Source organism: Lepidochelys olivacea (assembly GCF_965140295.1).
Source record: "Lepidochelys olivacea isolate rLepOli2 genome assembly, chromosome: 2".
Taxonomy (NCBI): Eukaryota; Metazoa; Chordata; order Testudines; family Cheloniidae; genus Lepidochelys; species Lepidochelys olivacea.
The window spans coordinates 103330-121997 of NC_140412.1; the positions used below are offsets into that span (position 1 = coordinate 103330).

The following is an 18668-nucleotide window of genomic DNA, read 5'->3' on the forward strand; positions in this document are numbered from 1 at the left end:
TAGAGCCATCCTCTTTGGAACCCCCTTTCAGGTAGTTGAAAGCAGCTATCAAATCCCCCCTCATTCTTCTCTTCTGCAGGCTAAACAATCCCAGCTCCCTCAGCCTCTCCTCATAACTCATGTGTTCTAGACCCCTAATCATTTTTGTTGTCCTTCGCTGGACTCTCTCCAATTTATCCACATCCTTCTTGTAGTGTGGGGCCCAAAACTGGACACAGTACTCCAGATGAGGCCTCACCAATGTAAGGCCTCTCCACCCCCCACCCTCAGCTTCCCACAAATCAGCTGTTCGCACGGGAAGCATTGGAGGGCTGAGAAGCAAGCGGCAGCTTCGTGCTCAGGCCCAGGGAGGCGGAGGCAGAGCGGAGGTGAGCTGGGGCAGGGGGGGCATGAGGTGGGCCGTCCGCGCTGCAGCAGGTAACCTGGGGGGCGCAGGGGAACTGCTTCCTGCCCCAGCTCGCCTCCACCTCCCTGGGCCTGAGGGCGAAGCCGCCGCTTGCTTTTCAGCCCTCCCAGGCTTCCTGCGGGAACAGTTGATTCGCGGGGAGCCAGGGGGGTGCGGAGAAGCAGAGCGGGGAGGAGGCGGAGGTGGAGTGGAGGTGAGCTGGGGCCAGAGGAGGGGCAGGTGGGCCCCCTGGTAGGGCACCAGAAAGGATCCTGGAGCTGCTGGTGGGGGCTCTGCACCCACAAAATTTTCCCCGTGGGTGCTCCAGCCACTCCCCCTGCTTCCCCCCCCCCCCCCGCTATGCTACCCCTCCCCTGGGAGCCAGAGGGACCTGCTAGGTGCTTCCTGGGAGCCGCCCCAGGTAAGTAACGCCAAGACTCCCTACCTCACTCCCTGGCAGGTCCCTCTGGCTCTTAGGGGCAGGGTGGGCACGCACTACGGTGGCCCATGAGATCCTGCTGCCCGGTTCTGGGGGCAGTCAGGGGACGGGGGAGGGGGATGGATGGGGCAGGAGTCCCGGGGGGGGGCACGACCCCCTCGTGGGGTGAGGAGGGAACTGGTTGTTAAGATTTTGGCAGCTCATCACTGCTTATAGGTGCCTGTTGGATTTGGTCCCATTCAGAATCAAAGAGGAGAAGCTGCTTCCAACCTTGTAACTTGTAGCCCAGTGCTTAGGTCACTCACTTTGTATATGGGAGATCCAGATACAATTCCCTCGTTTGCCAGCGATGGGATTAAGATTTGGCCAGGGGTCTTCCACCTCTCAGATGGGTGCTCTAACTACTGTGCTATGGGATATTCTTATTTGGAGCTCCCTCAATCTGTCCTGTTGAAGCTATTCCACTGTGGATAGATACTAAAATAGCCATTGGGTGAGAGAGAATGAGTGTGTGGGAATGACTCTGTAATGCAATTATTAGGATTTTGGTGAGGTGGGAAAGCCCAGGTCCAGTCCTCCTGCTTAAACCATTCTTTCATTATTGATCCCCAATGAGACAGCTTCAACAGGAGAGACTTAGGGAGATCCGCATCAGAATATCTCGTAGTTCAGTGGTTTGTGAATGCTCTTGAGATGTGGGAGACCCCTGTTCAACTGCCCCCGGACAGCCATGGGGAGTTGAACCTGAGTCTTCCACATCCCAGGTAAGTGCTCTAACTAGTGGGCTACAAGTTATAACATGGGTACCACTGCCACCTCCTCTGGCCATTTTGTTTGGCATGAATTCATTCATTTGAATTCATTCAAAGAATTCCTTAGGCACCTAAGCCAGGTGGAAGGTGCTTGTTCATGGATTTTTTGAAGCAGAGCTAGGCACCTCTCTACAGCCCAGACTTTTAAGTTGCCTGTCTTCAAAAGGGGGACCGGGCTTAGCACACCCACCTCTTGTTGGCATTTCCCATTAGCTAGCTTAGACCGCTCCCTGCCTAGTGTCTTGGCTTTTGAGGATCTCAATCTAAGAGTATGTCTACATTGCAATAAAACACCCACCACTGGCCCATGTCAGCTGATTTGGGTTCCTGGGGCTCAGGCAGTGGGGCTGTAAATTTGCAGTGTAGATGTTTGGGCTTGGGCTGGAGCCTGGGCTCTGGGACCTCGTGAGGGTGGAGGATCCCAGAGCCCAGGCTCCAAGCCTGGATGTCCGCACTGCAATTTTATAGCCCCCAGATCCCAAGTCAGCTAATGCAGGCCAGCCATGGGTGTCTTATTGCAGTGTAGACATACCCATTCATTGTATACAGAAAATGTGGAAATCGCAGAGGTGCTTAATAGCTTCTTTGTTTTGGTTTTCACCAAGAACCTTGATAGTGATTGGATGTCTAACATAGTGAATGCCAGTGAAAATGAGGTAGGATCAGAAGAGGCTAAAATAGGGAAAAAGAACAAGTTAAATATTACTTGGACAAGTTAGATCTCTTCAAGTCACCAGGGCTTGATGAAATACATCCTAGAATACTCAAGGAGCTGACTGAGGAGACATCTGAGCCATTAGCAATTATCTTTGAAAAAGCGGCAGAGTGTCTTGTGGCATCTTATAGACTAACAGACATATTGGAGCATAAGCTTTTGTGGGTGAATACCCACTTCATCAGATGCATGTAGTGGAAATTTCCGGAGGCAGGTATAAATATGCTTCAATTCATTTGCAAATTTGACACCATCAGCTCAGGATTAAACAAAGACTGTGAATGGCTAGTCAACTACAAAAGCAGTTTCTCCTCCCTTGGTGTTCACATCTCAGCTGCTGGAAGAGGGCCTCATCCTCCCTGATTGAACTAACCTCATTATCCCTAGCCTGATTCTTGCTTGCATATTTATACCTGCCTCTGGAAATTTCCACTACATGCATCCGATGAAGTGGGTATTCACCCACGAAAGCTTATGCTCCAATATGTCTTAGTCTATAAGGTGTCACGGGGCTCTTTGCCGCTTTTACAGATCCCAACTAACACAGCTACCCCTCTGATACTATCTTTGAAAAGTCATGGAAGACGGGAGAGATTCCAGAAGACTGGAAAAGGGCAAATATAGTGCCCATCTATAACAAGGGAAATAAGAACAGACCAGTCATCTTAACTTCTGTGCCTGGAAAGATAATGGAGCAAATAATTAAGCAATCAATTTGCAAACATCTAGAGGATATTTTGCTAAGTAACTGTCATCATGGATTTGTCAAGAACAAATCATGTCAAACCAACCTGACAGCTTTCTTTGAGGGGGTAACAAACTTCATGGATGGGTGAGGGGAGTGGTAGATGTGGTATATCTTGACTTTAGTAAGGCTTTTGATACTGTCTCGCATGACCGTCTCTTAAACAAACTAGGGAAATCCACTACTATAGTAGGGAGCTATTATAAGGTGGGTGCATAACTAGTCGGAAAACCATTCCCAGAGAATAGTTATCAGTGGTTCACAGTCACGCTGGAAGGGCATAAAGAGTGGAATCCAGCAGGGATCAGTTCTGGGTCCAATTATGTTCCATATCTTCATCAGTGATTTAGATAATGGCATAGACTGTATGCTTATAAAGTTTGTGGATGATAGCAAGCTGGGAGGAGTTGCCAGTGCTTTGGAGGATAGCATTATAATTCAAAATGATCTGGACAAACTGGAGAAATGGTCTGAAGTAAATAGGATGAAATTCAGTAAGGACAAATGCAAAGTACTCCACATAGGAAGGAACAATCTGTTGCACACATACAAAATGGGAAATGACTGCCTAGGAAGGAGTACTGTGGAAGGGATATTGGGGTCATAGTGGACCACACCTAAATATGAGTCAACAGTGTAACACTGTTGCAAAAAAAGCAAATATCATTCTGGGATGTATTAGCAGGAGTGTTGTAAGCAAGATGCAAGAAGTAATTCTTCTGCTCTACGCCGTACTGATTAGGCCTCAACTGAAGTATCGTATCCGGTTCTGGGCGCCACATTTCAGAAAAGATGTGGACAAATTTGGAAAAAAATCCAGAGAAGAGCAACAAAAATTATTAAAGGGCTAGAAAACATGAGGGGGAAGATTGAAAAAACTGAGTTTGTTTAGTCTGGAAAAAAGAAGACTGAGAGGGGACATAATAACAGTTTTCAAGTATATAAAAGGTTACAAGGAGGTGGGAGAAAAATTGTTGTTCTTAACCTCTGAGGATAGGACAAGAAGCAATGGGCTTAAATTGCAGCAAGGGAGATTTAGGTTGGATGTTAGAAAAAACTTCCTAACCGTCAGGGTGTTTAGCCAATTTATTCCAGTGCTTAGGGAGGTTGATGGAAATTCCACATTGGAGATTTTTAAGAGCAGATTAGACAAATACCTGTCAAGGATGGCCTAGATCACGGGTGAGCAAACTTTTTGGCCTGAGGGCCACATCAGGAAACAGAAATTGTATGGCAGGCCATGAATGCTCAAAAAATTGGTGAAGGGGTGCTGGGGTGGGGCTGGGGATGAGTTAGGGGTGCAGGGCGGTGCTCCAGGCTGGGATCGAGGGGTTTGGAGAGCAGGAGGGGGATCAGAGCTGGGGCAGGGGGTTGGGGATTGGGGAGAGGCTCGGGGGTGCAGTCTCTGAGCAGCGCTTACCTCAAGTGGCTCACAGAAGCAGTGGCTTGTTTCTTCTCTGGCTTTTACACAGAGGCACAGCTAGGTGGCTTTGCACGCTGCCCCTTCCACAGGCACCGCCTCTGAAGCTTCCATTGGAGTGTGTAGGAGCTGGAGCGGGGCCATGCCGCGGCTCCAGGAGCCGTGTGGTGCGTCCCCCAACCCTGTGCCCCAGCCAAAGTGGGGACGAGACGTGGTATGGCTCGTGGGCTGGCTTAAAACGGCTTGTGGGCCAGATCCAGCCTGCAGGCCGGCCATAGTTTGCCCACCCCGGTCTAGATAATACTTAATCCTGCCATGAGTGCAGGGGGCTGGACTAGATGACCTCTTGAAGTCCCTTCCACTCCTATGATTCTATGACTGTATAGAGAGCCTAGGCACCTAACTCAGCATTATGGATCTCAGTTTTGTTTTTGGATTTTCTAGGCACCTAAAAGTTAAGCACCTTCACGCTCAGCATTGCAATGCTTGAGTCCCTTTGTGCATTCCACTTCTCATGCCTACTGCAGTTCAGTATTTTGCCCGTATCAGTACCCTTTATTTAATCTCTTAGCCAGTTTTCAATCCACAGGACAGTGACCTATTTAAGATCATTTGAATTCCTTTTTCTGTTAAGATTTTGTGAGAAACTGTATCACATGCTTTACTAAAATCCAAGATATATAACATCTTCTGTAGGCCCATCATCAGCTGCTAATGTAATTCTATCAAACATATTGATAGGACAAATTCACAATGCATAACTTTATTCACTCCAATATCTCTAGATACTCATAGTCCTAAGAGTCCCTCAAAAACATTATATATAATAGTCATAAAATATAATTGAGATCAAGTGCTTAATGGGAGTTTAAAAATGACTGAATATTTAGGGGAAGGATTGTCTTTTGGTTAAGGTACTGAAATGAGGTTTAGGCGATATGAGTGCAATTCCCAGCTGTGTCACAACTTTCTGTGTTACCTTGCTGGGCAAATCATTTAATATTTCTGTGCTTCAGTTCATAATATGTAAAATGGGGATAATACTTCCTTTCTCCTACTGTTTGTCTTGTGTATGTATATATTATAAGCTCTTTGAGACAGAGACTGTCTGATAGTATGTAAACATGTAGGCCCAGTTCCACAGATATTTAGGCTTCTTAGGAGCATATATAGCATATAGTACACATAGCATATAGTATAATTGCATCCCATTCTCAGTTGGGGTCACTAGGTGCTAATGTAATAAAATAATAACTATATGGGTAATGAGACTGTCCAGAATTACATTGGATAGGATAACTTTTTTTTATAAGAGGTATAAAGTATAACGCTTCAGTGTCTAAGCTGATCTCTGACAGGGGTTAGGAAAAAACTTCTCTTATGGACACGATTTTCGGTAACTGTCTACTGTGGGGTTTCTTGCACCTTCTTCTTAAGCATCTGATGCTGGCAACTGTCAAAGACAGGATACTGTACTAGAAGGACCCCACTAGTTTGATCCAGTGTGAGTGTTCTTATGTGACAAAAGTATTGCTATTTTTTTTTATTTATTTATATATGTTTTAAATCTAGCAAGATTTATTTTTTACAGCCCTCAATCCTAACAGTGCTTCTTATTGATCCTGGTTTCTTTACCCTTTAGATGTTTAGTGATTGATTTTTTTTTTCTGTTAATACCTTCTACTAAGAACATTTCCCCCCTAATCTGGTCCTAACTGAATCTAGGGACTGAAAGGAAATTTGGTGTGGGTGATATAACTGGTGAATCCATCTATCCTTTTTCCCTAGGCCTATGGAATTGTGTGGAAAGCAATTGATCGCAGGACAGGAGAAATAGTTGCTGTCAAGAAGATCTTTGATGCTTTTAGGAACAGAACAGATGCTCAGGTAAGGAACTGTTTTACCAATGTGTGATCAATGGCTCCATGTCTAGTTGGCAGCTGGTGTCAAGTAGAGTGCCCCAGGGGTCAGTCCTGGGGCCGATTTTGTTCAATATCTTCATAAATGATCTGGAGGATGGTGTGGATTGCACTCTCAGCAAATTTGCGGATGATACTAAACTGGGAGGAGTGGTTGATACGCTGGAGGGCAGGGATAGGATACAGAGGGACCTAGACAAATTGGAGGATTGGGCCAAAAGAAATCTGATGAGGTTCAATAAGGATAAGTGCAGGGTCCTGCACTTAGGACGGAAGAACCCAATGCACAGCTACAGACTAGGGACCGAATGGCTAGGCAGCAGTTCTGCGGAAAAGGACCTAGGGGTGACAGTGGACGAGAAGCTGGATATGAGTCAGCAGTGTGCCCTTGTTGCCAAGGAGGCCAATGGCATTTTGGGATGTATAAGTAGGGGCATAGCGAGCAGATCGAGGGACGTGATCATCCCCCTCTATTCGACATTGGTGAGGCCTCATCTGGAGTACTGTGTCCAGTTTTGGGCCCCACACTACAAGAAGGATGTGGATAAATTGGAGAGAGTCCAGCGAAGGGCAACAAAAATGATTATGGGTCTGGAACACATGACTTATGAGGAAAGGCTGAGGGAACTGGGATTGTTTAGTCTGCAGAAGAGAAGAATGAGGGGGGATTTGATAGCTGCTTTCAACTACCTGAGAGGTGGTTCCAGAGAGGATGGTTCTAGACTATTCTCAGTGGTAGAAGAGGACAGGACAAGGAGTAATGGTCTCAAGTTGCAGTGGGGGAGGTTTAGGTTGGATATTAGGAAAAACTTTTTCACTAGGAGGGTGGTGAAACACTGGAATGCGTTGCCTAGGGAGGTGGTGGAATCTCCTTCCTTAGAAGTTTTTAAGGTCAGGTTTGACAAAGCCCTGGCTGGGATGATTTAATTGGGGATTGGTCCTGCTTTTGAGCAGGGGGTTGGACTAGATGATCTCCTGAGGTCCCTTCCAACCCTGATATTCTATGATTCTGAAAGACCTGCATGGTGAGTTCAGGGGTACTTCAAAGAGTCACACATTGACCTAGATGGGTAGATCTCTGGAACTTGTTGCCACAAGATATTAAGGACAAGAGTGTAGTAAGTGATTTGACATTTATATGGGCAATAAGAATATCACCCTCTACAGCTTACACTAGTTTGGCTACCTCTTACACATTTTTATCCTAACTTCATGTGTCATGATGTAACTAACCACTGACTGGCTGATGTTGAGAAGAAACTTCCTCCATAGACATGTAAATATTTTCATGTTACCAAGCAATTAGATTTTCCCTAGTCTGACCCCCACACATGGTACTCTGCTCCTTAATAAATGGGGTTTAACCATCGCACTGGGCAGTCACTTCCTCTTCCATCTATTATCTTATTGCTATGACAGTAAATATTTTTGTTTCTTTCTAGAGAACATTCCGGGAAATTATGCTCCTGCAGGTAAGTAACACCTGTCTTTTGCCCTCTGATGTATCCTTTAGCTCTCCTTTGTATCTCTTCCAGCCAGCATTCGCTTCTTTCCTTCTTATCCTTTAGTTACAGTGCAGTGACTACTGCCACTACCTCTTGTCATATCTCAATCATTCTTTTCTGTGTTGTCAGTCTCAGCAGTAGCAAGCAGTCTTTCCATGCCTTTTATTTATTTATTTTTAAACTAATCTGGTGGTGTTCCTCCCAGAGTGTGTCCGTCTGACTTGATTGTGGCTTCACTACTCTTTTATCTTCTTAACTATGCGCCTGTCATTGTTTCTGATCTATAATCGGTCTCACTCCCCCTGCCTTCTTTCTTCCCTTTTCTAAATGATATATCCTGCACACAGCCAATCCTTGGTTTTAGCTCTTGTGCATTTTATTAGATGCTCTGGTAGGGAGGTCATGCTGTCAGGTTTGGAAGTCCTTGTGTGGGGAAGGAGGGCATGTGGTGCTCAAAACCAGAGGCCCTGGTTGGGTAGGGAAGAAGGTGAAAGATGTTCCTTACTTCACCTGTGAGGGAGAGAGCCTGATCATCTGAAATAACCAAAACTTGACAGACTCCTGTAAAATGTATTGTAAGGAGCAATTCTATACATAGATTCGAAGGTCAGAAGGGATCATTGTGATCATCTAGTCTCACCTCCTGTATTATACGGGCCACAGAACCTCTCCAAAATAATTCCTAGAACATATTTTTTACTAAAACATTTCAACTTGATTTAAAAATTGTCAGTGATGGACCATCCACCACAACCTGTGGTAAATAGTTCCAATGGTTAATTACTGTGACTGTCAAAAATGTATGCCTTATTTCCAGTCTGAATTTGTCTACTTTCAACTTCCAGCCACTGGATCATGTTATATCTTTCTCTGCCAGATTGAAGAGCCCACTATTAAATATTTTGTTCCCCCTGGAGGTGCTTACACACTGTAATCAAGTCATAGAATCATAGAATATCAGGGTTGGAAGGGACCCCAGAAGGTCATCTAGTCCAACCCCCTGCTCAAAGCAGGACCAATTCCCAGTTAAATCATCCCAGCCAGGGCTTTGTCAAGCCTGACCTTAAAAACCTCTAAGGAAGGAGATTCTACCACCTCCCTAGGTAACGCATTCCAGTGTTTCACCACCCTCTTAGTGAAAAAGTTTTTCCTAATATCCAATCTAAACCTCCCCCACTGCAACTTGAGACCATTACTCCTCGTTCTGTCATCTGCTACCATTGAGAACAGTCTAGAGCCATCCTCTTTGGAACCCCCTTTCAGGTAGTTGAAAGCAGCTATCAAATCCCCCCTCATTCTTCTCTTCTGCAGGCTAAACAATCCCAGCTCCCTCAGCCTCTCCTCATAACTCATGTGTTCCAGTCCCCTAATCATTTTTGTTGCCCTTCGCTGGACTCTCTCCAATTTATCCACATCCTTCTTGAAGTGTGGGGCCCAAAACTGGACACAGTACTCCAGATGAGGCCTCACCAATGTCGAATAGAGGGGAACGATCACGTCCCTCGATCTGCTCGCTATGCCCCTACTTATACATCCCAAAATGCCATTGGCCTTCTTGGCAACAAGGGCACACTGCTGACTCATATCCAGCTTCTCGTCCACTGTCACCCCTAGGTCCTTTTCTGCAGAACTGCTGCCTAGCCATTCGGTCCCTAGTCTGTAGCTGTGCATTGGGTTCTTCCGTCCTAAGTGCAGGACCCTGCACTTATCCTTATTGAACCTCATCAGATTCCTTTTGGCCCAATCTTCCAATTGGTCTAGGTCCTTCTGTATCCTATCCCTCCCCTCCAGCGTATCTACCACTCCTCCCAGTTTACTATCATCCGCAAATTTGCTGAGAGTGCAATCCACACCATCCTCCACATCATTTATGAAGATATTGAATAAAACCGGCCCCAGGACCGACCCTTGGGGCACTCCACTTGATACCGGCTGCCAACTAGACATGGAGCCATTGATCACTACCCGTTGAGCCCGACAATTTAGCCAGCTTTCTACCCACCTTATAGTGCATTCATCCAGCCCATACTTCCTTAACTTGCTGACAAGAATACTATGGGAGACCGTGTCAAAAGCTTTGCTAAAGTCAAGAAACAATACATCCACTGCTTTCCCTTCATCCACAGAACCAGTAATCTCATCATGAAAGGCGATTAGATTAGTCAGGCATGACCTTCCCTTGGTGAATCCATGCTGGCTGTTCCTGATCACTTTCCTCTCATGCAAGTGCTTCAGGATTGATTCTTTGAGGACCTGCTCCATGATTTTTCCAGGGACTGAGGTGAGGCTGACTGGCCTGTAGTTCCCAGGATCTTCCTTCTTCCCTTTTTTAAAGATTGGCACTACATTAGCCTTTTTCCAGTCATCCGGGACTTCCCCGGTTCGCCACGAGTTTTCAAAGATAATGGCCAGTGGCTCTGCAATCACAGCTGCCAATTCCTTCAGCACTCTCGGATGCAACTCGTCCGGCCCCATGGACTTGTGCACGTCCAGCTTTTCTAAATAGTCCCTAACCGACTCTATCTCCACAGAGGGCTGGCCATCTCTTCCGCATTTTGTGATGCCCAGCGCAGCAGTCTGGGAGCTGACCTTGTTAGTGAAAACAGAGGCAAAAAAAGCATTGAGTACATTAGCTTTTTCCACATCCTCTGTCACTAGGTTGCCTCCCTCATTCAGTAAGGGGCCCACACATTCCTTGGCTTTCTTCTTGTTGCCAACATACCTGAAGAAACCCTTCTTGTTACTCTTGACATCTCTGGCTAGCTGCAGCTCCAGGTGCGATTTGGCCCTCCTGATAACATTCCTACATGCCCGAGCAATATTTTTATACTCTTCCCTGGTCATATGTCCAACCTTCCACTTCTTGTAAGCTTCTTTTTTGTGTTTAAGATCCGCTAGGATTTCACCATTAAGCCAAGTTGGTCGCCTGCCATATTTACTATTCTTTCGACTCATCGGGATGGTTTGTCCCTGTAACCTCAACAGGGATTCCTTGAAATACAGCCAGCTCTCCTGGACTCCTTTCCCCTTCAAGTTAGTCCCCCAGGGGATCCTGGCCATCCGTTCCCTGAGGGAGTCGAAGTCTGCTTTCCTGAAGTCCAGGGTCCGTATCCTGCTGCTTACCTTTCTTCCCTGCGTCAGGATCCTGAACTCAACCAACTCATGGTCACTGCCTCCCAGATTCCCATCCACTTTTGCTTCCCCCACTAATTCTACCCGGTTTGTGAGCAGCAGGTCAAGAAAAGCACCCCCCCTAGTTGGCTCCTCTAGCACTTGCGCCAGGAAATTGTCCCCTACGCTTTCCAAAAACTTCCTGGATTGTCTATGCACCGCTGTATTGCTCTCCCAGCAGATATCAGGAAAATTAAAGTCACCCATGAGAATCAGGGCATGCGATCTAGTAGCTTCCGCGAGCTGCCGGAAGAAAGCCTCATCCACCTCATCCCCCTGGTCCGGTGGTCTATAGCAGACTCCCACCACTACATCACTCTTGTTGCACACACTTCTAAACTTAATCCAGAGACACTCAGGTTTTTCTGCAGTTTCGTACCGGAGCTCTGAGCAGTCATACTGCTCCCTTACATACAGTGCTACTCCCCCACCTTTTCTGCCCTGCCTGTCCTTCCTGAACAGTTTATAACCATCCATGACAGTACTCCAGTCATATGAGTTATCCCACCAAGTCTCTGTTATTCCGATCACGTCATAGTTCCTTGACATCACCAGGACCTCCAGTTCTCCCTGCTTGTTTCCAAGGCTTTGTGCATTTGTATATAAGCACTTGAGATAACCTGTTGATCGCCCCTCATTGCCAGTATGAGGCAGGAGCCCTCCCCTCACAGACATTCCTGCCTGTGCTTCCTCCCGGTATCCCGCTTTCCCACTTACCTCAGGGCTTTGGTCTCCTTCCCCCGGTGAACCTAGTTTAAAGCCCTCCTCACTAGGTTAGCCAGCCTGCTGGCAAAGATGCTCTTCCCTCTCTTCGTAAGATGGAGCCCGTCTCTACCCAGCACTCCTCCTTCATGGAACACCATCCCATGGTCAAAGAAACCAAAGCCTTCTCTCCGACACCATCTGCGTAGCCATTCGTTGACTTCCACGATTCGACGCTCCCTACCTAGGCCTTTTCCTTCCACGGGGAGGATGGACGAGAACACCACTTGCGCCTCCAACTCCTTTATTCTTCTTCCTAGAGCCACATAGTCCGCAGTGATCCGCTCAAGGTCATTCTTGGCAGTATCATTGGTGCCCACGTGGAGAAGCAGGAAGGGGTAGCGATCCGAGGGCTTGATGAGTCTCGGCAGTCTCTCCGTCACATCACGAATCTTAGCCCCTGGCAAGCAGCAGACTTCTCGGTTTTCCCGGTCAGGGCGGCAGATAGATGACTCAGTCCCCCGGAGGAGAGAGTCCCCGACCACCACCACCCGCCTTCTCCTCTTGGGGGTGGTGGTCGTGGAACCCCCAACCTCAGGACAGCGCATCTCATGCCTTCCAACCAGCGGAGTCTCCTTCTGCTTTCTCGCCCCAGACATATCATCTGGTCCACTCTCCGCAACGATACCTGTGGAGAGAACATGAAAGCGGTTAGTTACCTGTGTCTGTGTTACTGGAACCCGGACATTCCGCTTACCTCTTCTGGAGGTCACATGTTGCCAAGCTTCTTCACTGGTCTCTTGGCTCCTCTGTGCAACCTGCTCTATATCTGTAGAGCTTTGTGCCCCTAGAAGCCTATCCTGAGTTTCGTCCAGGAAATCCTCAGTTACCCGTATGCAACGCAGGGTTGTTATCTGTTGCTCCAGACCTTCAATCTTCTCTTCCAATATGGAGACCAGCTTGCACTTTGTACAGACAAAGTCGCTTCTGTCCTGTGGAAGAAAGACAAACATGGCACATCCAGTGCAGGTCACAACAGCTGAACCCCCCCCTTCCATATCACCTTCCTACTATGAGCTTCCTCAGAGCAGTTTGCAAGACGTAAGCCTCACTGGGCTCCCTCCAGGCGAACTCCCAGGCAAACTCCTGCTGTGTGCTGCTCTGCTGGTTCTCCGCCGCTCAGCTGGTTCGTGAAACTCTGGCTATTTTTAAACAGCCAGGCTTCCCTGTCCCAAACAAACAGACACCCTACTGCCCGCCCCCTGCAGGCTAGCAGCCAATCAGACACTCACTCAGGCTCTCACACTGCCCCCCCAGCAAACACACGCTCGGATACTTCCTCAGCAAGCAAACAAACACAGACTCGGATACTTACCAGTCCCAGGCAAACTCCTGCTGTGTGCTGCTCTGCTGTCCCCGCTGCTCTGCTGGTTCTCCGCCGCTCAGCTGGTTCGCGAAGCTCTGGCTATTTTTAAACAGCCAGGCTTCCCTGTCGCAAACAAACAGACACCCTACTGCCCGCCCCCTGCAGGCTAGCAGCCAATCAGACACTCACTCAGGCTCTCACACTGCCCCCCCAGCAAACACACGCTCGGATACTTCCTCAGCAAGCAAACAAACACAGACTCGGATACTTACCAGTCCCAGGCAAACTCCTGCTGTGTGCTGCTCTGCTGTCCCCGCTGCTCAGCTGGTTCTCCGCCGCTCAGCTGGTTCGCGAAGCTCTGGCTATTTTTAAACAGCCAGGCTTCCCTGTCGCAAACAATTCACCCCTTAGCCTTCTCTGTATTAGACTCAAAGAGCTCAGTTGATTTAGCTTACCCCACTATAGGGCAAGTTTTCTAATCCTTTCATCATTCTCGTGGCACCCTAGCATAATAAATCGTACAATAAATTTAAGTCTCAGCAGCATTAAAATCAATTCCACAGGAACTCAGCCAGCCAGCCACCTTGCTACTGCCTTCATCATTTATGAAGCATACCTTCTCCAGAGACACTATCGAACAGAACTGATATTATTAGGCAGATGATTTTATCTTTGTATGTAGCATTGCTGCGACTGATACTGCAATACTATATCCAGTTCTGGTGTCCACATTTGAAAAAGGTTATGTAATAATTTGAGAGGGAGCAGAGAAGAGCCAAAAAATGACTTAGTGAGAGAGTTAGGAGGCTCAATCTGTTTAGTTTATAAAAAGGCAACTTGATTACAGAGTACAAGTACCTTCACTGGGAGAAAATACTAGGAGGGATAGCTCAGTGTTTGGGGGGAAGGTTAGCTCAGTGGTTTGAGCATTGGCCTGCTAAACCCAGGGTTGTGAGTTCAATCCTTGAAGGGGCCATTTAGGGATCTGGGGCAAAAATTGGGGATTGGTCCTGCTTTGAGCAGGGGGTTGGACTAGATGACCTCCTGAGGTCCCTTCCAACCCTGAGAGTCTATGATTCTATGAATTAAGAGGTTCCTTAATCTAGCAGAGAAAGACATAACTTCCAGCCATTTGCTCTTGTTAAGACAGACAAATCCAAATTAGAAATAAGGCACACACATTTAATAGTAAGGATGATTAACCATTGGAAGAAACTCCCAAGGGAAGTGGTGTATTCTCCGTCTTGTGAAGTCCAAATCAATTCTAGATGCCTTTCCTGAAGATATACCTTAGTCAAACAGAAGTTTTGGGACTCAATACAGGAGTAACTTGGTGAGATTCTATGGCCTATGTTATACAGGCGGTCAGACTAGATAGTGTGATGATTCCTTCTGGCCTTAAAAATCTATGAATCTGAAAAACTAATTATAGATGATGCAAGTAGTGACCACTATATTAAGCTTGCTTAATTCTTCCTTTGATAACCCCTTATTTGCAGTTGTTTATATCTTTGCTAAATTTAAACTATTTGGGTTGCAGTTTTCCATGCTTGGGCTCTGCCTCAGGTTGGATTTTTAAAAAAGCTTTCAATACAAATGATGTAGCCATTTTTAAGACTAAGCTGGTAGTTGGGGGTGGGGAGGATAGGAAGATTTTCCAGTATAAGCCACTTTCTCTGACCAGTTTTTGGAGAGCTCAGACATTTCAAAACTTTAAAACAGGAACTTGAAATTTGGTCAGGGGGTAGTTGTTGGGTCAGAGGTGTGCTTTTTGCTATTCCTGAAAAAATGTGTTTAGATCTTGCCATATAATAAGAGCAATTGCTTTTCACACATGTACAGTAGAACTTCTTGAATGTTTTGTGCTTAATTTTCTGAACATTTTATCTGAACTGTGCATGCTCCACTGCATCATTGAGCTTCTGACATCATTCTGAAGTGAGCATACAGAGCTGACTCTCTGGATGAGAAAAAGACACAAAGGTGGTGCTAATATTACAGAATTTGGAATATATATAATGAATGAGTCAGAGGACTGTTGGAGGAAGAGAAAGGATGGTCTTGTAGTTAAGGCAGTTAGTTGATTGTGCACCATGAAAACTGAATTCTGCCCTGATTCTGCCTCAGACGTCCTATGTGATGGTGGGCAAGTCACTTAAACCAAAACTTTCACTACCACTGCTATTCTGGGTGGTCAGTTTGAAACACCTACAGCCTAATTTTCACAAGTGCAGCACACTCACAAATGCAGTTAAAAGCAATGGGTACTGCAATGGCTTAGCACCTCTGAAAAATCAGGTCCTGGGTCTCTTCAGTAAGGCATCCAGTCATCGAGGAACCCAAAATTAGTGGTCACTTCTGAAAATTTTGGCCTTAACCTTGGTATGCCTCAGTTCAACATCAGTAAAACAGGAATAATCGTATCACTCACTTCATAGGGATGTTGTGCAGATAAATTCACTGTTTCTGAGGCACTCAAACTGTAATGATGAGCACTATAGAAAAGGTTTCAGAGTAGCAGCCGTGTTAGTCTGTATTCGCAAAAAGAAAAGGAGTACTTGTGGCACCTTAGAGACTAACAAATTTATAGACTATACTATGCTATAGAAAAGGAAATTACTAATTCTGTCTTTATTTCAGAGTTTGGGTTGTGAGCAGTAAATAAGGAATGGGGCCATTTATTGAATAATCAGAATAAAGGAGACTAATGCAAACCTTTAACAGTGACATCCATAGTGTTATAGCAAATTAACTTCACAAATTCATGGAAAGTATGACAATGAGCCATGCTGATGTGTTTATGTAGTTGATACAAAAGCATAAGAAGTTACTGTTAAGGCTTTCCATTAGAGTGTGAGTTTAATGAAGTTGGAGTGTGAATTACTTTTGGGTGTCTGTTGACATGGAAGTGAAAGCCTTGTGGAGCATTGTACTGTATTATCAACAGTGTTGTAGACAGTATGAAGGTGGAAAGGAATGCACAAGTTCCACTTAACCTTAAATGCATGGAAATAAGTTTTTGATGGATGTGGTGTATCCTGCTTCAACTTTAACTGTCACTAAACATAGGGTTTTTGTGATAACAATAATGATGGTAATGCTTAACATTTATATATGTTTCACCATTATTATCACACTTCTATAATCAAATAGTTCTTTGCTTTAAATACTAAGTGTGTGGCTTGATGTGGATATTCGGGTTTTGCAGTTATTTTGTGTATAATGCTTTTTGGTACTAAAGTGTGAAGAGGAGTAACCTGAGAGCCAAGTGGGAGGGTTGTGTAGCTTAAGTGGCAGCTCATACTACAGAGCAAGGTAGGCTTTTTATTTATTCCCTAAAAAAAGTCTGTATTTTAGTAGAGACACAATGAAGGGAATAACCTCCTGGTCTTTATTTTGGAGTGTAATCTTTCGTATAATAGGTTCAGTCACTTGACTCTGACAAGTGGGTCTTATTTCCCTGCAGGAATTTGGAGAACATCCAAATATCATCAAGCTGCTTAATGTCATCCGAGCTCAGAATGACAGGGATATTTACCTGGTTTTCGAATCTATGGGTGAGACCCACCACTGCTTCAGCTGTTTACATTCTTTCTCTCTAAAGAGTGAATTTCATTCACTGCCTTGAAAGTAGCAAAATAGAAAGATTCATGTAATGAGATAAATGTGAATGTTGGTGGAGCTAGATGGAAAAGTGAACCAATGAATGTGGTGAAGTTAGTGGGGAAGCAATTGCATAGGAATTGATTTGGAAGTGGGACAATGGCAGGCAGATTGGGAGGGATAAAGTGAATGGGTGTCTAGGTGCAATTTTGGGGTAATGAGGAGAGTGGGACAGTAAAACAATTTAAGAGGATAAATGAATGAGTGACTATAGATGGGTGGATGTAATGTAGGATGTGAGTGGAACAATAAGTCCCATTGTAATTTTTCAGTTACTGTCTAGTCTTTGCTTTCAGTGAAGTATTTTTCCCTGCCCTAAGTGAAGTTCAGGAAATAGAGCTGCAGTAGTTCAAGAAATAGGGCTATAGCAGATACAACTTTTTCAATGGCTGTCTTGCTGAGCTTCTGTTTAAAAATGAGCTAGAGAGCTTAGAGTTTGGAGAACAGACTTGATGCCCTAGCTTTGGGTTCCTTTCACTCCCAAACAATAATTCTCTAATGTTCTATGTTAGAGACAGATTTACATGCTGTGATCAAGAAGGGGAATTTGCTGAAAGACATCCACAAGTGTTACATCCTCTACCAACTCCTGAAGGCAACCAAATTCATCCACTCAGGGAATGTCATTCACAGAGACCAGAAGGTACATTTGCACTCACTAGGCCTTACCTAAATGGAAAGATTTGTCCTCCATTCAAGACTGGAGTTAAATGATATATGTAGGGGGGTGAAGGGAGTGAAGAGAAAAGAAAATGACCATAGTATCACATGACCTTTAGTAAGTCATGTATACCTTTTGTTTCGGTTTCCTCCTAACGCCCCTAAAAGCACTCTGTCCCTGGCAGGGGGAAGTGCAGCCTGACATGGGTTTTTATTTCCTCCCTTTCTGCCCTATACAGAGAATAAAGAAATTCTTATGAATGTTTGTGTTCAACTACAGCCCTCAAATATCCTGCTGGATGCGGACTGCTTTGTTAAGCTTTGTGATTTTGGACTGGCTCGCTCCCTTTGTCAGATCCATGAGGACCAAGGCAGCCCTGCACTGACAGAGTATGTGGCAACACGCTGGTACCGAGCCCCTGAGATCCTGCTTTCCTCTCATAGGTAATTGAAAGACTGGGAAACAATCTGCCTGATGTCTCTGAGATGGGCTATTTTGAGATGGTTTGGGAACCCAATTTTGGTTTTATTATACACCCTTGAAACACTGTCAAGAAAACTTAACAGTTGAGGTAAAAATCTTATAGTCCACCCTTACCACAAACACCAACACATGCAATCCCTTGTCCCCAATTCTCTTTACACATACAACCATGCACACCTGAACTCCTCTCTCTACATTGGTCTCTTGCACACCAGACAGCCCTGCATTCATCTGCTACTCAGCCCCCACCATTCGCTTGACTTTCACCCAGTTCTTCCTCACATATACCAAATTAATCTTTTCAAAATCTGGAAAATGCCTCAGCCTTTCTTTTCAAGTCTGGCCTTAAGTGTTCCCCAATGGCAATCTTTTCTCCTTATCTCCTGGCTGCTCCACTTGAAAAACTGCTTCCCTAGTCCCTGTGGAGGGGCTCTGCTCTGTCAATTCTCTTGGTCAAGGAGAAGCCACTGGAGCTGATAAGACTATCCCTGCCAATTTGAATTAATTATTGCAGTTAGATTTCATGAGACATAGTTTTAGATTTTAATACAGTATTTGATACTATCACATCCACTGCATTTCCCTTTATCCACTATTTTTTTAATTATAGCAACAACCTAAAAAGGCTATTATATTTGACTGGAAAGATTTGTTTAGCCACTCTTCAAGTGGTTCGTTCTTT

At 45.4% G+C, this 18668-nt stretch overlaps 1 protein-coding gene across 6 annotated transcripts in view; it reads left to right on the forward strand.

The window, feature by feature from the left end:
- MAPK15 (mitogen-activated protein kinase 15) overlaps window positions 1–18668 on the forward strand; it is a 71584-nt gene that overhangs the window by 10127 nt on the left and 42789 nt on the right. For 4 of the 6 annotated variants that reach the window (XM_084619159.1, XM_084619156.1, XM_084619158.1 and 1 more), the window contains exons 2-6: window positions 6305–6403; window positions 7878–7907; window positions 16646–16736; window positions 17355–17485; window positions 17783–17946. In XM_084619159.1, coding sequence (XP_084475285.1) covers window positions 6305–6403; window positions 7878–7907; window positions 16646–16736; window positions 17355–17485; window positions 17783–17946 — 515 coding nt within the window. The remainder of the gene's footprint in view (window positions 1–6304; window positions 6404–7877; window positions 7908–16645; window positions 16737–17354; window positions 17486–17782; window positions 17947–18668) is intronic. The other 2 variants (XM_084619160.1, XM_084619157.1) reach the window with 2 other exon arrangements.